The sequence below is a fragment of the Tiliqua scincoides genome, chromosome 2, assembly GCF_035046505.1.
Source record: "Tiliqua scincoides isolate rTilSci1 chromosome 2, rTilSci1.hap2, whole genome shotgun sequence".
Lineage (NCBI taxonomy): Eukaryota > Metazoa > Chordata > Lepidosauria > Squamata > Scincidae > Tiliqua > Tiliqua scincoides.
In genome coordinates this window covers 265,386,121-265,405,675 of record NC_089822.1, presented here as the reverse complement: position 1 = coordinate 265,405,675, position 19,555 = coordinate 265,386,121, and the positions used below count along the sequence as shown (strand labels likewise).

General features: G+C 46.7%; 1 protein-coding gene across 1 annotated transcript in view; it reads right to left on the bottom strand.

Annotated features, from left to right (window-relative positions):
• Window positions 1-19,555, bottom strand: part of LOC136640525 (uncharacterized) — a 117,019-nt gene that overhangs the window by 46,475 nt on the left and 50,989 nt on the right. Inside the window, 1 exon segment of the mRNA XM_066615683.1 lies at window positions 109-1,156. Within this exon segment, the coding sequence (XP_066471780.1) occupies window positions 109-1,156 (1,048 nt within the window).

The window sequence follows — 19,555 nt, the reverse complement described above, 5'->3', positions numbered from 1 at the left end:
TTTAACAAATTTAAAAGATTCTTAAATATTGTGGCTCTCAGACTTCTGAAGTCGATTTATTGTATGTCGCTTGTATGTAAAGTAAGTTTGGCAATCCCCAATTTATATGGTTTCTCTTCTGTGTGGGTCCTTTGGTGCCGGATCAGTTGTGAACTCAGAAAGTAGCTCTTTCCACACTCCGAGCATTGATATGGCTTCTCCCTTGTGTGGTATTTTTGATGCAAAGTAAGGCGACTGCCCTCAGTGAAACTCTTCCCACACTCCAAACATTTATACAGTTTCTCCCCTGTGTGGGTTCTTTGATGCACAGTCAGGTATGAGCTTCGACTGAAGCTCTTTCCACACTCCGAACATTTATATGGTTTCTCCCCTGTGTGGGTTCTTTGATGCACAGTCAGGTCGCAGCTCTGACTGAAGCTCTTTCCACACTCCAAGCATTTGTATGGTTTCTCCTCCTTGTGGGTTCTTTGATGCTCACTCAGGGATGAGGTCTGACTGAAGCTCTTCCCACACTCCAAGCATTTATATGGTTTCTCCCCTGTGTGGGTTCTTTGATGCTTAGCCAGGGATGAGCTCTCACTGAACTTCTTTCCACACTCCAAGCATTGATATGGTTTCTCCCCTGTGTGGATTCTGTGATGTAAAGACAGGTGTGAGGTCTTACTGAAGCTCTTTCCACACTCCAAGCATTGATATGGTTTCTCCCCTGTGTGGATTCGGAGATGTAAAGACAGGTTTGAGGTCTGTCTGAAGCTCTTTCCACACTCCAAGCATTGATATGGTTTCTCCCCTGTGTGGATTCGGAGATGTAACGACAGGTGTGTGGTCTGACTGAAGCTCTTTCCACACTCCAAGCATTTATATGGTTTCTTCCCTGTGTGGGTTCTTTGATGCACAGTCAAGTGTGAGCTTCGATTGAAGCTCTTTCCACACTCCAAGCATTTATAAGGTTTCTCCCCTGTGTGGGTTCTTTGATGCACAATCAGGTCTCTGCTCTCACTGAAGCTCTTTCCACACTCCAGGCATTTATATGGCTTCTCTCCTGTATGGGTTCTTTGATGCCCAGTTAGGTTTGATCTCACACTGAAGCTCCTTCCACACTCCAAGCATTTATATGGCTTTTCCCCTGTGTGGGTTCTCTGATGCACAGTCAGGTCTGAGCTCTGACTGAAGCTCTTTCCACACTCCAGGCATTTATATCGTTTTTCTATTTTACGGTTTGTGTGATGTGTTCCAAGTTCTGATTTACAGCTGATGATTTTTGCCAATTGAGGATGTTCTTTCCCCCTCATTCCAGTTTCTTTTTCTGGATCAACTGGGATGACATTGAAGTCCCTCCCATGAAAAGCATCACCTTTATTACTCCATTCCTCTGTGTGACTTCCATGCTGCTCCTCTGGTCTCTCATAATGCAGTCCTTTCTCCCTTGTGCGGGTCGTTTTATGGAAGATAAGATCTGTGTTGGTGCTGAAGCTCTTTCTCATCTCAGACAATATAAATGCTGGCCTTCCCTCCTCCCTCCTTGAACCTTCCTGGTCTCTAAAAGTTATTTCCTGTATATCATGCATGGTTGTTCCGGGTGACACCCCCTGTCGTTCTCTTTCATCCTCTTCTCTATTGCTTCCTGGAACAAAGAGAGAAGCTTGATGAGCAGCCCAATAGAGAAATGGGATGTCTAATATCCACACCTTAGCAAGACACCCCAGTGGGTTCAGTGGCACTAATTCCCAGGAAGATATTTATTAATTTATTTCTAGTATTTTTCTTCTTCCTTTCTTCCAGAGGGGCCCCAGGCAGCCATTCAAAGCATTGCTTAGAATCCTCTCAGTAATCCATTCATAGTTCCCTGCTGTGCAGGAATAAAAAACTACAACTGCCTGGCTTGTTGCAACCTGACTCAGCCTGGGATTGGAGCAGCTTTTTTGTCCCTGGTAGATTATGGCTGCAATCCTAACCACACTTTCCTGAGAGTAAGCCCCATAGAACAAAATAGGACTTACTTCCAAGTAGACATGGCTAGGATTGTGCCCAATGTTTTTTTTGGAAAAGTCACAAGAGGGGTCCTCCCTCTGAATTTTCTAAGGCTTCATCACAGTTTCAATGCCATATTATCTGTGCCACAGGGTAGCACAGGGTTCAGGTTCACATCTGATTTTCCCTTAGGGGATATGTGGCCAAAATTTTGCTTACAGAGGTGAGGTGTCCCCAGTCAGCCAGCACACACTGATCCAAAGCTACTGTTGTATTAAGCAGTGTTGTGTGTAATAGAATTACCTGCTGATTCCTCTTCTTCCTGGTGCTCCTGGAAAAATGCACACACTCCTTCCTCCAGCTGGGTAACAAAGGCAGGCTTGGGAAACTCCTCTGAGAAAGAAACAAGAGAATGAGTTCCTTCTGCTTACAATATATCCAGCCTTTCCAAAACGACTGCCCCCCACCTCCAGAGTGGCTCGGAATGGGACAGGACAAGAGGTGCCCTCGCTGTACACCTGCACATGAATGAACTCAATGGTCAGTTCTGAAAGGGTCATTCTGGTTTATGTAAGTACATGCTCACTGCAATGAGTACTGGAATGATGGACCAGTTGGGAATACAGTTGAAAATGTGAAACCAGCCATGCTTCTCTCATCTACCTCTGAGCACATGAAAGGGAAGCCTCCACCAGAAGGCCAGCTGTCCCCGTCCTCTTCTGGCAATTCCCTATAGCCATAGCTATAGCCATAGCTATAGTTCAGTGCATGAGAACTTGTTTTGCACACAAAAGACCCAGAATCCATTCCTGGCGTCAACTCAAGAGAGGGCTGGGAGACATCCCTGCTTGAACCCCTGGACAGCTGCAGTCAATCACTGTAGGCAGTACTGAGCCAGACAGGTCTGACTCAGAAAGCAGATTCCCTCAGAGCACCATGAATGCCTCCCCAGACAAGCCCAGTCTGAGGAGGAGGAACTGCTTAAAGGGCTAAGACACCCCTTGTCTTCCCCTCAGTTCACAGTGTTCTTCTTCAGCAAACCATTTTTCATAGCAGGAGAAAGTGCTAAGATCTGTCACTGAAGAAAAGCAGAAGAAAGAGGACTGAAGTTGACAGTTTCTCCATTTGGATCCAATGCCCAAATAGAGCTGGCAAATCAGCAGGTTCCAAAGACTTTGCTGATGCCACAACAGACAACAACCAAGATGGCATAAGTCACAAGTCGTGGAGGTGGTCAGGCAAACATACATGGCTCTTGGAATCAGAAAGAGATGAAATTAATCTCAATTCCTCATTCCTGCTTAAATGAAAACCTCTCACATGCTGGAGAAGGAGTGGCTTTATGGGCCAAGACACCCCTGGGCTTTCCTGTGACTCATAATGGCAGTTAACCTCCTCCTGTACAAAGCAGTTTCTCCTAACAAGAAAAAGTATCAAGATCTGGTCCCTAAAGAAAACCAAGAGAAGGAGGATTCCAGTGGCCTGTTTGGCTCTGATGCCCAAATAGGGCTTGCAAAGTGGCATGTTCCAAATGTCTTTCGTGGTGCCAAGATAGACCAAGTCCAAGATGGCATCAGCCACAAGCCCTGGAGGTGATCTGGAAAACATATGTGGGAGTCGGGAGAAATAATCTTCAGTCCTGGCCCCCTTCATCCATAGAGGGAACCAGAGGAGACCCACATCATGCCCCCAGTGCAACAGTGTTCCTCTGAAGACATGAAGTACAGGTCATGGATACACAGCGCCTTCAGTCAGCCTGCAAAATTCCACATTCCCCTGGTGATAGGACCAGCGGGTAGGTCACCCAAAATCCCCCCAGCACCAATTCATGGGGAAAGAAGCTGAACAATACAGAAGGAGGACTGGAGGAGGCATGACCAGCACTGTCAGGTACAAGTGGTGCATTTTGCAGGTCCAGAGAGCATCAGTCAGGCCATGCTCAGCTCTATAACAGCAAGGAACATCAGGCATGTGCAGAACACAAGTTCCAACCCTACATGCCCCATTTTATTGTGCAATTCTAACAGTGGAAATGTTATGATATATGCCCCAGGCCTATAGTCAATTTACAGGCCAGACAGAGCAAGGCTAGGCCCTGATGTCTTGGCCTGCATACATGCAGTGTAGCACTGATGCATCATGGAATTGGCTGATGCAATAACCTGCAACACCATGTCACCAGACATGTCACCAGACAATGAGTCATAGGATTACCAGATCGTAGCCCGCCTCTCATTGGCCAGTGCCAATATATATTGCAGCATGTATAAGCTGCTGTGGTGGGAGATGTTATGTGGAGTGTCTGCGGGAAGCTACGTCGGTGGAGTTGGTTATCTGAGAGTTAAGAAAAGTGCTATCTTTGCTGTTTGCTTGCTGAGCTGCCTTTGCACTGTAAATATTGTATATATCTTCAAGTAAAGGACATCTGGTGGTGGAGCACTGCTGTGTCTGTGCCTCGTTGTTTACCGGGAGTATCTGCCTGACCTTGAGTCTCTGGAGCTGCGGTGTCGGCTGCGTACTGCAACAGGGAAACCAGAATAGCAGTTCATGTCTTTGGTTCCTACATACCAAGAATAAAGGACACCCTTACCCAGAGAGGCCACCATCTCATAATTCTCCAGCATGACATCCCTGTACAGAGCCTTTTGGCCTGGCTCCAGCAGAATCCACTCCTCCTCTGTGAAGCGCACAGCCACCTCCTGGAAGGACACCAGACCCTGGAAGAAAAAATAAAACGGTTCTGTTCCCAGAGAGAATGTCCCACCCTTTCAATAGAACATTTCCCTGCTCTTTTGCCCTCAGCCTGAAAGAGAAAGTAAGTTGGGATCAACTGGCATTTTCCTGCAGTAGGTTTAGCAAATCAGACCAGCTCTTGGCATGTGATTTTCTCCTCTCTTTTGTAACGTAACAGGGACTATCCATGTATGACACACGTGGTCCTGATGAAAACTATCACATTGCTTGAGTGACCACCTCTATGGTATTCAGTAACCACATCGATGGTATTAGACTGGGAGGCAGGACGACTTGCCAGTAATTGAAAAGTGGTCCGGGAAACATTCAGACTCCATCACTGTTTCATCATACACACAATACGGGACACAGAACATGATTTAACCTTCCTTTCAATAGTGGGTATTCCTAAAGATCTCTTTCTGTACCATTCCTTGAATTCCTCAATTATATTGATGCCCAAAGGAAGGATGCAGGTGGTTGAAGACAGACCACAACTTGCAGAGAGGGCAGTAGCCACAGTGGCATCCTCACAGCCCTGGCAATGCCTCTGTCCCAGTGCACACAAGACAGGGATGCCCAGGTGGGGTGCCCCAGCTTGCAGAGAGGGCAGCAGCCAACTGGCATCCTTGCAGCCCAAGAAATCCCTCTGTTCCAGCATGCACCAGACAGGGATGCCCAGGTGTGGCATTCTTGAGTGAGCAACCTCCATCGTGCTGCTGGCTGTGCCCCTTTTTCACCCCCCCAGCCCCAGTGCCTCTCCAGAATGTCCTCCCCTCAGCCACTGCCCACTCAGCACTGCGCTGCTTTCATGGCCTCTTCCTGGGGGCAGAGTTTGTTCTTAACAAACAGCCAGCCATTCCAGGTTTTGTAGCTGTCTGCTTGCTCTGCTTGGCTGCTCACAACTGAAGGTCTGTTTGGAAAAGGAGGGCAGCAAATGTTCTCTGAGCTGCTCTTGCCCTGAGCCATAATCTGTTGGGTTCAGCCACGTCACAACCTTAGCCTGCCTTCAGCCACCTTCTCTTGCTCACACTCAGGCAAAGCACCCTGTTGCATCCATCTGGCATTCAGACAAAACCCAAAATCCAAAACCAATCATGATGAAGCGAATGGCCAGCAGTAGCAGCTGGGCCATGGTGTCCAACAAGCAGAGGGGGCAGAAGCTCCCTGGCGAGACTTGCAAGACACTTAAAACTGTTTGGAAGGACAGAGGTGCTTGTGACTTGGACTCCTGAAAGGCTGGGGAGAAAAGGCTCCATGCAGCTCCTCACTCCAGCCATCATGATTGAGGGCTCCCCCAATGCAGTAGAAAAGGGAGAGTACTGCTTCGAGACACAGATTCTCAATTCCAAGGAACATCAGACAACATGTGAGAGCATCCCAATAAAAGGAGACCAATTACAGGATTGGTTCTCTGGAGTTCACACGCACTCTTCTGAGTGGTCAAATACACTATTTTATAGCACCAGACAAAAAGGCTTCCTTCAAGGCCTGGAAGACAGAACAAGGTGTTCCTTGCATGTTGCTCTGAAGATCCACCCCTTACCCGAGCAGGCTGCAGAGGTGCTGATTCTGCTCCATGTGAAAGAGGAGACGGTCTGGAAAGTGGCCCGGATGCCATCCCACTGCCTGTGATGGAGACAAACCTGATGGGAGGTCATTGAACCTTCATGCCCTCTTCCTTCTTCAACTTGACATGATTTCCCCAACCCACAAATGTCTTGGTTGGGTGAGACTCACATACTCATTCACTTGCTTCACATTGTTCCTTCTGCCACCTGGTTCCTGTATCTTCCCCTTCCTGCATGTCCAGTCACCTCCATCCTCTCCTTGCACTCCTTGCTCCTTAAGAGCATTTCAGGCCCACCAACATCCACTTTTTCTACTGCAGTGTCTGCCTCCAGTCAGTCCTCATGCAGCTGTTCATTCACAAAGCCCAGTCCCTAGGAGTGACCTTGAGCAGCACACAAGACAGGTGCTGTATCCACTCCAGGTGATGTCCTGGAATTCAGAGGATTGTACCTGATGATGAGGGGAACGCTGACTGGCTGATGCAGGGGGCAGGAGGAAGTCAGGTGTAATGGGGACATCTTGGCAGGGCTGTTTCCCAGAACAGTCGTGGGTGGAAGTTCTATTATCTCTCTAAGGGCCCAGTCCTAATGGCCAATAGTGCTGGAGCTCAGCGCCAGCGCTAGGTGTCATAAACGAACCATAAAACACATTTAGGGCACCCTTGGAGTAAGTGGTGCCCAACCTGGAAGTGACTAGTGATGATTTCATCACCAGTTCCTTCCAGTGGCAGAAGACAAATATGGAGAAATGCTGTGTAAGTGGAATGAAACCCCACCACCACATCACCTGTCCCGCTGAGACACACCTGGAATGATACAGATGTTTTGACCCAGGCTGTGTGAAGGCAGGGCAGAGATCTGGGGCTTTGTCTTCTCTGGGCCAGGTCAGGATGCTGGAAGGATCCCTTCCAGTTGTAAACTCCTGCTCTCTTGGTAATGAGTTTTATTCCACCTGCCTCTGTTCACACCAGGAATGAAGAAGCTGAAAACAGTCCAAGCAAGAAGGGAGGATCTGAAGGATACACAATTAAAAAAAAAAAAAGACACTTGAGAAGCCCCCACCCCCTTCCCTTTCAGGGACAGTCCCAGGGCTCAAACATGGTTCTCGGGCATCCCTCCTGCTCCCGGCTCTTCCTGCCACTCTTCCAGCTCTGACACTGCTCCCCCTTTGGCCTTGTCCTTGTCGCACAAACCCCAGCACAGAAGCAGAGCCCTCTAAGGCAGCCCCAAATGGTAGCATGCAGCTGGGGGGCGCAGGAGTGTCACAGTTCCTCTCCAGCTCCCCCTTCCCTTCCCTGGCTGGCCTTTGAGCCCGGCTGTCTCTCCCCTCTGAAGCTTATCTTCCTCCCACCCCAGGATCCCTTGGACCCACTCACCACCCCAGAGGGACCCATCAGGGAGGAATGCAGGCCTGGAGGAGGCAGGCAGAGGAAGGGGCGGAGCAGGAACTGGCTTCCATTCACTCCTGTTAACCCTCGCAGTGCCTGTGCGGAGGAAGGACTGGCTGGCCGAACCCTCCTTTACCCTCCTCCTCCTCCCGAACGCAGCATCCGATACACAGAGGAGGGCGAGACGGGGGTCTCTGCTGGTCCCCCACCTGGCTCCGGATGCCGCATCCCATTCCCTGCATCCAGGTCCTTCCCACTTGTGTGCAGCCCCCCTCTGGGGGTCGTCCTGGGATGCCTCCCAGGCAGGTCCTGATGGCTCCTGGATGCTGCTGCCCACCTGTTCTCCGGCCTGCTCCTACCTGGGGTGTCCACGGACCAGAGATGGTCCTATTAGGACATGGCATCAGACCCTGGAGACACTGCTCTCTCTGCCCCACACCTCCAGCTGCACAGTGTAGGAAGCCTCTGAAACCAAGAGGTGGGGGCTTCAAGCCCACTGCCCTCCACAGACCTGACTCCCAACGCAAAACATCCCGTATGAGTGGTTCCTAAACCTTTTAGGCCGACCCACCTGGTTGACCTGAGCTATGGAGTTAAGGTTGTGCTCATGGTCTCCCCAAACACAGTTCCTGCATCACACACACACACACACACACACACACACACACACACACACACACACACACACCCAGCATGTCACCTTAAGGATATCTGCTTTTTATTGCAAAGAGCTGTATATTTGTTCTATGGGTTTTTTTTGGCTGTAACTTTTGATAGAATGGAGTTATTTCACTCTGGTTTGTTTAACTGTATTCTGCTGCAAATTACACATCAAATGGTATATAACACAATGGTATTATTCTTACAAATTGCCATTTTCGCAATTTTGGTCACTAGTGGTGTCACCCCCAAGGGTGGCAACCAGGGCAGACTGACTCCCGCTAGCTACGCCACTGCCAGGGTGTCTGGGGCTAGCCCTACAAATGGTACATATCGTGAGTTGTATGATCTTAATATCATGCTATTATGGCTGCAATCTTATGTACACTTACATGTGAGTAAGACCCACTGAATTCCATGGAACTAGCTTCTGAGCAGACATGCCTGGGATTGCACGGTGAGTCTGCTTCTTTTTGCCCCTGGGAGAGTAAGAGATCCAGCAAGGCACTGGTCGCTTCCAGTTCTTCACTGGGATCCCCCTCCTTGCCGGCCACCACTGTTGCCATCCTGGCTTTCTCTGCTTCTCCAGACACTGACCACACCTGTCCAAGCCTCCTTTTGGCATAATAAGAGCTAGAAACTTGCTTTAGTGTAATGAAAGAAAAGAGAAGGAAGGGTCCAGATCCTCAGTCTGCAGAACTCAGAGTCCAGACTCATTCTGTGCCTTTGGGATCAGAGCTCTGTTCATATTGCTTCTTGCCTGGGTGTGTTCCTTCATGCCCAGTGCAGCCCGGTCTCAGAGACCTGAACTGGACATTGAGCACAGAGGGTGCAAACCAGAGGAGGGGGTGTCGACAAGTGAGTTTCAGGGCAGGCTCCTCCCAGATGATTCCCAGCTTCATCTCCTGCCATTAGAGACATGCAAAGGAAGAAGAGGCCCCTCACACAAGCATGCACACAACAGTGTGTCAGACACACACACACACACACACACACACACACACACACACGGCATTCCAAGGGTCAGGTATGGTGGGGTGGTCAACTGCATAGCAGTGAAAAGGGCTAGTCAGTAGCACACTTAATGATCATGTAGCCCAGATCCGAACTCAGAATGATGCCCTGGAAGTGATGTCACAACTGGAAGTGATGTCACACCTAGGCTTTTAAAAGAGTGAAAATTGGGGGAGAACCCGCCCCTCCTCCCCCCAACAGCTTGCCCCCTACTGGCTCTGCCACCTTCTCGCAGACTCTTCCCATATCAACATCTTATTGGTTCCCGGCTGCATCATAACAACACCTAATTGGCTCTCAGAACAATCAATCTCACTGGTTACTTTTTAGTTAAAAAAAATCCAGTTTTTGTTACATGATGCAGTTGTGTTCACTTTCTGGGTATTTGGCTGTACCTTTTGATAGAAGAGAGATGTTTTGAGATGGTCTGTTGCATTGCATTCTGCATTAAATTCCACATGGAATGGTGTATAACATCATGGTGTTATTCGAACATACCAAGGTTTTCACATTTTGGCCACCCTTGTAATGTTCAGGTTGATCCCCCCCAAAGCTTGTTGCCTGGTGTGTTTGCCATCCCCTGCACCCCTGTTAGCTATGCCACTGGGGCGAGTCATCCCAGCATCGATTAATGGCAGCCTTTGCTGAAGTGGAGGGACAGGGCTGCTGAGTGCAGCTTCAAAGAGAGGTGGAATCCAAATGAAATCAATAATCGGAGAGGCACACACAAAATTCCCAGCCATTTGTATCTATAAGAGTGTATTGTATCGCGCTCTGAAAGGTGGTTCTGGCACAGCATCTAGTGTGGCTGAAAAGGCCAATCCGGGAGTGACAATCCCTTCCACACCGGGAGCAAGTGCAGTCTGTCCCTGGTCTGTCTCCCTGGCTATGGGCCTTCCTTCTTTGCCTCTTAGCCTCAGACTGTTGGCAAAGTGTCTCTTCAAACTGGGAAAGGCCATGCTGCACAGCCTGCCTCCAAGCGGGCCGCTCAGAGGCCAGGGTTTCCCACTTGTTGAGGTCCATCCCTAAGGCCTTCAGATCCCTCTTGCAGATGTCCTTGTATCGCAGCTGTAGTCTACCTGTAGGGCGCTTTCCTTGCACGAGTTCTCCATAGAGGAGATCCTTTGGGATCCGGCCATCATCCATTCTCACGACATGACCAAGCCAACGCAGGCGTCTCTGTTTCAGCAGTGAATACATGCTAGGGATTCCAGCACGTTCCAGGACTGTGTTGTTTGGAACTTTGTCCTGCCAGGTGATGCCAAGGATGCGTCGGAGGCAGCGCATGTGGAAAGCGCTCAGTTTCCTCTCCTGTTGTGAGCGAAGAGTCCATGACTCGCTGCAGTACAGAAGTGTACTCAGGACGCAAGCTCTGTAGACCTGGATCTTGGTATGTTCCGTCAGCTTCTTGTTGGACCAGACTCTCTTTGTGAGTCTGGAAAACGTGGTAGCTGCTTTACCGATGCGCTTGTTTAGCTCGGTATCAAGAGAATGAGTGTCAGAGATCGTTGAGCCAAGGTACACAAAGTCATGGACAACCTCCAGTTCATGCTCAGAGATTGCAATGCAGGGAGGTGAGTCCACATCCTGAACCATGACCTGTGTTTTCTTCAGGCTGATTGTCAGTCCAAAATAAGAGTGTAGCAAACAAGAAACTACCCAACATAAGCGGCAAACATGAAATCAGTAGAAAATCCATAACAGTAATAGACAGTTTTAGCTTTCAGTACACCATCCTTTTCACCCCCAGACCACAGGGTCAGGTATTTGCCTATATCCGCATTTTCAGCTATCCGCAGGGGTTCTGGAACAGAACCCCACAGATAAGGGGGCACATCTATACTGCTTAGAGCTGGGATTCTTAAACTGGTGAACCACTACCCACCAGCCTGGGAATCCCTTTCTCTGCTCCCTTAAAGGGCAGAGCGGAGGGATGGTGGCAATATGATCTCTACGATTGTGCCACCACCTGGGAAAGCAGGGGAGTTTTATGCTTACCTAAGTGATGCAAGCTGGGAAAAGACAAAAGCCAAACTTATGCTAAGAGACCAAATTGTATTGTATTGGCAACCTTCAGTCTTGAAAGACTATGGTATCGCGCTCTGAAAGGTGGTTCTGGCACAGCATCTAGTGTGGCTGAAAAGGCCAATCCGGGAGTGACAATCCCTTCCACACCGGGAGCAAGTGCAGTCTGTCCCTGGTCTGTCTCCTTGGCTATGGGCCTTCCTTCTTTGCCTCTTTGCCTCGGACTGTTGGCAAAGTGTCTCTTCAAACTGGGAAAGGCCATGCTGCACAGCCTGCCTCCAAGCAGGCCGCTCAGAGGCCTGGGTTTCCCCACTTGTTGAGGTCCATTCCTAAGGCCTTCTGATCCCTCTTGCAGATGTCATTGTATTGCAGCTGTAGTCTACCTGTAGGGCGCTTTCCTTGCACGAGTTCTCCATAGAGGAGATCCTTTGGGATCCGACCATCATCCATTCTCACAACATGACCGAGCCAACACAGGCATCTCTGTTTCAGCAGTGCATACATGCTAGGGATTCCAGCACGTTCCAGGACTGTGTTGTTAGGAACTTTGTCCTGCCAGGTGATGCCGAGAATGCGTTGGAGGTAGTGCATGTGGAAAGCGTTCAGTTTCCTCTCCTGTTGTGAGCGGAGAGTCCATGACTCGCTGCAGTACAGAAGTGTACTCAGGACGCAAGCTCTGCAGACCTGGATCTTGGTATGTTCCGTCAGCTTCTTATTAGACCAGACTCTCTTTGTGAGTCTGGAAAGAAACCAAATGTATACATGTTTAATGATGCCAAGCTATGAATGTTTGTAGCCATGCTGAACAGAGCAAATGCCTGGGCAGTTTAATAGGGAGGTGTTCAGGTGTTTGCTTATGTTTAATGAAACCAATGTTATGCTATGTTCTGAGTGAATTAGTTTAATTAACCAAATTATTAGAAATAGGGAAAATGTTTGTGGCTAGATATTCACAAACAAGCAAAGGCGAACTTATAGAGCGATGCTCAGAATTTGGAGTGCATTTTTAGGCTCTGTCTGCAAAGAGAGTTACAGAGATGCATCCTTTAAAACTTCAGACTAGATAGAGAGCTTCAAAGGAATTAAAGACTGGAATTTTCCAGTTGTCAGGGTGATAGATGAAGCTAGGCTTCAAAATGAGATGCCTGCTTTTAAACAGAAGAAAACAGAAAGAAAGATCTTCTGAACAGTAAACATGCTGAATTTTAAATATAACTAAATAAGCTTTCTTTAAAACCCAAAATGTGCAATCAGGAAGGTTTCATGTCTTACCAAAGCAACTCCATGGTGTGTGACTGCATTTGAGAAGGTTTTGCAGATCTAACAGGCTACTGTGAATGTGCTTTTGTTTAGATAAGGAGTATCTTTAAAGGTGTGAATTAACAAAAGACTGCTGTCATGCCAGTTAGTAGAATGATGGATTAGGATAGGCTGAACAGAGCAGGATCTTTTAAAAGGACACTTTAAACTTGAATTCCTGCTTCTGAATAGGGAGCAATTTGGAATCAGACAAGCTTCTTTAGAACCAAAATATGCACTTAGAGAGCTGTTTGAGGCTATTTCTGTAAAGGCAGCACACGGGAAGCATCATGGAAGTGTCAAAGGATTACACAGTTAGCATGCATTCATCAATATATCAAAAGTAATTGCTTTAGATGTTTAATTGCTTTAGGGCAGGAGGTCTGGTCTAGAGGGTAGAGCCTTCGTCTGCCTGAAGATAACATCCACAAGGTTCCCAGTTCGAGGCCACCGGCACCGTGTGACCTTGAAGCAGCTGACAAGCTGAAGCCAAGCTATTCCATCTGCTCTGAACATGGGAGGATGGAGGCCAGAATGTGAAGCCAGATTGGAATGAAACACCTGAATGTAGTGGTTCTTGAAAGAAAGAACCTTCTTTCAATTGTAAAAATCCCTATTTAATAAGCCTGCCTATGTAAACTGCCTTGAATAAAGTCTTGAATAAAGATCAAGAAAGGCGGTATATAAATACCTGTTGTTGTTGTTGTTGTTGTTGTTATTTAGATGTTAGTAGTATCACCATGAACACAGTCACGTTCTGGCAACTCCTGCGACATCACTGGAACCAACCGTATTGGCCTCTGCCTTTCCATTGGACCATTTCAGCGATGTGGAGAGGGGGGATTTGCTGCATGGGTAACAGCCTATCCTCCATACCTACTTTACCCAGGCTTCGCGCACTGGAGAGGACACTCTGTTCCAGAACCACCATTCAGAGCGTGACACCATAGTCTTCCGAGACTGAAGGTGGCCAACAAAAAGTAGTATCAGAAGTGAATTTTAGCTTTTAAAATTAGTTGAATTAGAGCATGAAAACACAGAAAAGCGGAAAGCAAAATTGAAAAGACTTAAGTCTCAGATGTATCCCTATAGATGTATCCTTGAAAATGAAGATGCCAGCCTGGAGTTAATTAAGAGTTTGACAGGAGACTCTAAAGACAGTTTACAGATAAGACCTTTATCTAAGCAAAAAGCATATTCAACCCTATATCATGCCTGTCAGCTAGATAAGGAGCAATATACAGAAAATAAGGGAGTGATCAGACAATTAATGGCTTTCCCCTGGCGCCAAGGAGCAGATAGTTAGGTTCAGAAGAAGTTTAATATAAAGAACAGTTAATCCTGTTTGACAGAGCTTGGTAGATACAAGACAACTACAAATCACTGGACAAGAACCAATAAGCAAGAGCATCTGGAAAGTATCATTAGAAGTCCAAACTAACAAAAACATTCCAGAAATACTCTGCCTGCATTCTAAAGTTAACAGAGAAAGCAGGACTAACGAAGAGAAATCTCTTTAAAAACCCTTGTTTTTAAGAAGAATTTGGATTGTTTGTTATCAAATTGAGTTTGAATACATACTGAGGATCATAAAGAACCTAATATTTAGTTTATAAGAAGCTTATATTAATTAATAGAGAAGAATTCAAAATTAGTCCTGAATAAATGGGTAAACAGCGCCACCTACAGGTTGTTGGAAACAGTGTTTTTCCGGAAATGTATTTTCCATATATGGCACTGACCAATCAGATGTTTGAAAGCTTGTGGCAAATCAAGTGAAAAGCCCCATTTCTGATGTCATGAACCCTCTAGCCAATGACAGAGAGATTTTTCAAACAAAGGAACCAGAACTATTTAAGCAAAAGACACACATTGAAATGCTACTATTCTCTGGAGGCACTGGGAGTTACCACACAGCTCTCTGTGCTCCCCATTTTGAACAGATGTTCTTGAGAGGCCCGTTGCTGGCAACGAATAAAGCTTGCAGATGATTGCCATTCTTGCTTACTGAGTCCATTTTTAGTGTTTTCAACTTTGAGTTTGTTTTCAACATTACTTTTTAAGTTTGCTTTTGAGGTTTGCTGCGGACTTTGCATTACACCTCGCAACATAAGTGCACACCAGCCTTCGTGTGGGGAGCCCCTCTGAAAACTCTGCAGGGCTCCCTGTGCCTCAGAAAACTTATAAATAGTGATTGAGACCTACTTCTGAAACCAGGAGTGGGTCGCAGTTGCTATTTTTAACTTTTCTGAGGCACAGGGAAGGCTGCAGAGGGTTCTGCAGGGCTCTCCGCATACCCCGGAGGCCAGTGTGGGCTTAGGTAAGACTAAACTTCGCCTTCTGTTCCCAACAGTGGCACAATCATGGCAATTGCGTCGCCGCAGTCCCCCTGTCCCCCAAAGAGTGCAATTCTCAAACTGCCTTAGGGAAAGGGTGAGGTACAAATGAAATCAATCCTCAGAGAGGCACATGCAAAGTGCCCAGCCTTTATTTATTTATAACAGTGTAACTCAGTGTTTCTCAAACTGTGGGTTGGGACCCACTAGGTGGGTCGCAAGCCAATTTCAGGAGGGTCCCCATTTGTTTCAATATTTTACTTTTAATAGATTTGATGCTACCATGGTATGTGACTGCATTTGGGGAAATGTGACAGACATGGACAAGCTACTATGTATATTCTTTTAACAGTGATAGTTAATGGAACTTACTCCTGGGTCAGTGTGGATAGGATTGCAGCCTTGGATTGTTAAAAATGTTCCTGCTTGATGATGTCACTTCCGGTCACGACAGCACTTCTGGTGGATGTTCCTGGTTGGACTGGAGGAGGGCAGCAGGTGTGTCAGAGGCTGGAGGAGCCGTACCCTGGTGCAAGCAATGTGTGCTGGGATACTATCCCCTCCAGACACTCCTGTCAAGGAGAGGCAGGTTGTAATCATGGGGGACTTCAATTATACTCATATCAACTGGATCGGTTCCTGCTCTGGTCACGAAAGAGACCAGATTTCTTGACATGTTCAATGACTGTGCCTTAGAGCAGCTAGTCAGGGAGCCCACCAGAGGACAGGTGACACTGGATTTATTTATTTATTTATTTATTTATTTATTTATTTATTTATTATGGTCACAGACCAGCCCAAAATAAAATCAACGCAATTATAACATAAGAAGTAAGAAGATTAATATCATAAACAGTTTAAAATCCAAATTTGAAAGGGCCCTATCACCCATACATCTCTACAACTGTATTACCTCTATTATGCTAAATTATGCTAAATATCCAAAAGGATTAATAAACTCTGTACAATAATCTGCTAATTAAATTACTCTTAGATATTGGATCATATCTCACACATATTGGATCATATCTCACAACTGTATCCGAACAGTGTTCTTAGTCTGGATAAATTGATCCAAGATCTTTCACCATGGTTTTCTGAATGCTCATAGCGGCAGCAAAAAATTTCGCAACACAATACATGACAGCCGAGTTAGAATCAAAAAGCAGTCAATAAGTATGTTGTTGGCATGTGTGACCCAGGAAACGGCTCAGCAATGGAGAAATAAGAGCGGCACAAATGTCTCTGTAAAGCATGCACTGCAGCAGAACATGCTTCGTGGTTTCAACTTGCTCCAGTCCACATGGGCAGAGCCGCTCCAAAAAGGGATTCTTTTTGTAACGCCCCTCCGACACTGCTGAGGGCAGTGCACTAAAACGGGCCTGTGTGAATGCCCTTCTATGTTTATGCACCTCCAGCTGGGTAAGATAAGGGGCTGCAACTGCAGTATATCTGAGGTCTTCCTTTATAAAAAATTCTGTGGCATTATTGAGGACATTTTGTCTTTCTCTGTCCACTATACGCTGCTTGATGGTTTTCCTGGCCTGTTCAAAGCCCATGGATAAAGATCGATGAGGAGAGGCCCAATGTGGCTATTTTCAGCTCAGCTCACAAAGTCCACCTGGAATTGTGGACATCTTGCAGAATTAGTGGGGCAAGATCAACTGGCTGATAATGTAGTCTAAACCAGTATACAAGAATAGCAATCCACACCCTAGCCTCCATTTTAATCTGGCCAGTCTCCAGATGTTGCTTGACATTGGGAACATCTCTGGGGACTCCCAAAGCTGCCCTCAGAAATTTGGATTGTACACACTCTAATGCAGGGGTGCTCAATAGGTGGATCGCGATCTACCGGTAGATCGCGAGGCAAAATGAGTAGATCACGGAGTGCCGACCCCCCCCCTTCAGGTGCCTCTGGGAGGAAATGCCGGGAGTAAGACCCATTGTACTCAATGGGGCTTACTCCCAGGTAAGTGTGGCTAGGATTGCAGCCTCACAGCCTAATCCTAGGCATGTCTACTCAGGTGTAAGTCCTGTTATACTCAGTGGGGCTCAAGGTACACCAACATACATTGTACACATAAATGTTATATGTTATGATGGCGTGAACATTGTAAAAAAAACTCTGGTAGATCTCCAGGCCTTGCTGGGTTTCAAAGTAGCTCTCAAGCCAAAAAAGTGTGAGCACCCCTGCTCTAATGTCTTGATGTTGGGTAAGGGTCCCAGTTGTGAACCATATAATAGTTGGGCTATAGCCTTTGCTTGGAATCATTTAAGAGCAGCTGGGAGATAGTGACCTCCTTTCGTTCTCATGTGCTGTGTGATTGCAGAAGAGTTTCTCTGGGCGTTTAATGCTACATATCTGCCATGGGATTTTCTGGAGCTGCTTGAGTGGAAAACAACTCCTAAATATTGCTTTGATAACCTTTATTGGCATTTTGGGAGTCCACAAGCAATAATAAATATAACATAACAAATAAATGCAGCTTTACAAAGGATTAACTCCTAAATATTTAAAATGTAACACTTGCTCAATCTTGTGTTGGTTAATCATCCATGGGCGAATCTTAGGTCTCTTACCAAAGGCCATAATCTTGGTTTTGCTGTAATTAATTTCCAGATGGTTCTCCACGCAATACGCTGACAATTTCCGTAGTGCTTTTCTAACTGACTGGGGTCCTAGAAAGTATGGCTGCATCATCCGCATATAGCAGAATTGCTACATGCCTCTCTGCAATTTTTGGAGGGTGAAAGTCACTGTTGTTTAACTGGCCCACTAGGGAATTGATGTAGAAGTTGAACAATAACGGGGCCAAAATACAACCTTGTTTAACTCCCTTTTGTGTCAACACAGTGTTTGTAAGATGGCCTTGAGTACTACATCTCACTTGAAGCGAGGTGTTTTTATGCAAAGCCTGAATGAGGAAGAGCAGGCATCTATCGATATTAGAGGCTTCTAGTATTTCCCATAGTTTGACCCTTGAGATTGAGTCAAAGGCTCAGAGGTATACGCTGTTGGGTTCTGAGCTATCTGTGACAGATCAGGAGAGAGATCTTGGGGGGCTGGCAGACAGCTTGATAAAAATGTCAGTTCAGTCTGCAGGGGCTATGAAGGCCAATTCCATGCTCGAGAGTATGTGAAAAGGGATGGAGAATAAAACAGCCAATATTATTATACTATTTCACAAATCAATGGTAAGGCCACATCTGGGGTATTGCGTCCAGTTCTGGTCATCACAACTCAAGGAACATAGTGGGCGCAGAAGAGAGCAAACAAAATGATGAGTGGGCAGGCAGGTTAGAAACCTTGTGAGAGAAGGTTACAATGTTTGGGGGTCTGCAGTTAGAAAGAAGGCACATGGGGCAGACATGATGGAGACAGACAAAATTCTTCAGGGGATGGATAAAGGGAAGTTCTTTTCCCCCCTTGCACAACACCACAACCATGGGACATACATTAAAATTGAGTGTCAAGAGAGTTATAACAGACAGAAGGAAATGTGTCTCAACCCAGTGCATTATTAATTTGAGGAACCCTTTGCCACAGGATGTGGTGGTGTCACCTGAAGGCCTAGATCAGTGCTTCTCAACCAGTGGTACTCATACCACTGGTGGTACTTGGGGTGGTGTCCGGTAGTATGCATTAGACCCACAGACCCCACAGTGAGACCAGCAATGCGACAGGCAGCAGTAGGAGGCTCAGCTTCGCAGACAGATCCCCAGTGTTGGCTTTTTGTGCTCTCTAAAAAGCCCTTCCATCCACCCTGAGCCTCTTAGCCGTGCTTGTCATGTTGTGTCTGGCCTCCCACTCTGGAAGTACAGTAACTAGCAATGACATTCCTTGTTGCTTCCAGTGGTACTTCCAATAGGTGGACCATGTGAAGTGATAAAATAAGGAACAAATGTTGTGAAACGCAGGCCTTTAAAAGGAGATTGTGAGATTTATAGAGAAAAAAAGCCATCACAGGTTAGAATCCAGGTCAGGAATGTACAGTCTGAGATTAGCTGGGCGCTCATTATGAGGGTTGGGTAGGAATTTTTTAATGTAATCCAAATTGGCTGTGGGTGTATTTATTTCACCTACCCCAGACCGGTGAGGGAGGGATGGGCTATTCAGTAGGTTTCATGCATTAAAAATTGGTCACTGTGTGCAATAAAGTAGCACAAGTTAAACCCAATTGCAATCTGGTATCTTTGCTGGGGGTGTGTGTTTGTGCGTGTGTGTGAGGGCAAATAGAATGCTAGATGCAGGGAGGAGGCAGCAAGTTGCAAGTCTCTTGTTGTCTTGTGTACTCCCTGAGACATCTATGGGCCGCTGTGAGACACAGGAAGCTGGACTAGATGGACCCTGGGCCTGATCCAGCAGGGCCCTTCTTATGTTCTTGGGGGCGAGCGAGGGGCATCTTTCTTTCTTTCTTTCTTTCTTTCTTTCTTTCTTTCTTTCTTTCTTTCTTTCTTTCTTTCTTTCTTTCTTTCTTCTGCAAGCTTTCTCTGCAGCGTTGCAGGATAGACATGCAGGGGCATCTTCCTTCCTTCCTTCCTTCCTTCCTTCCTA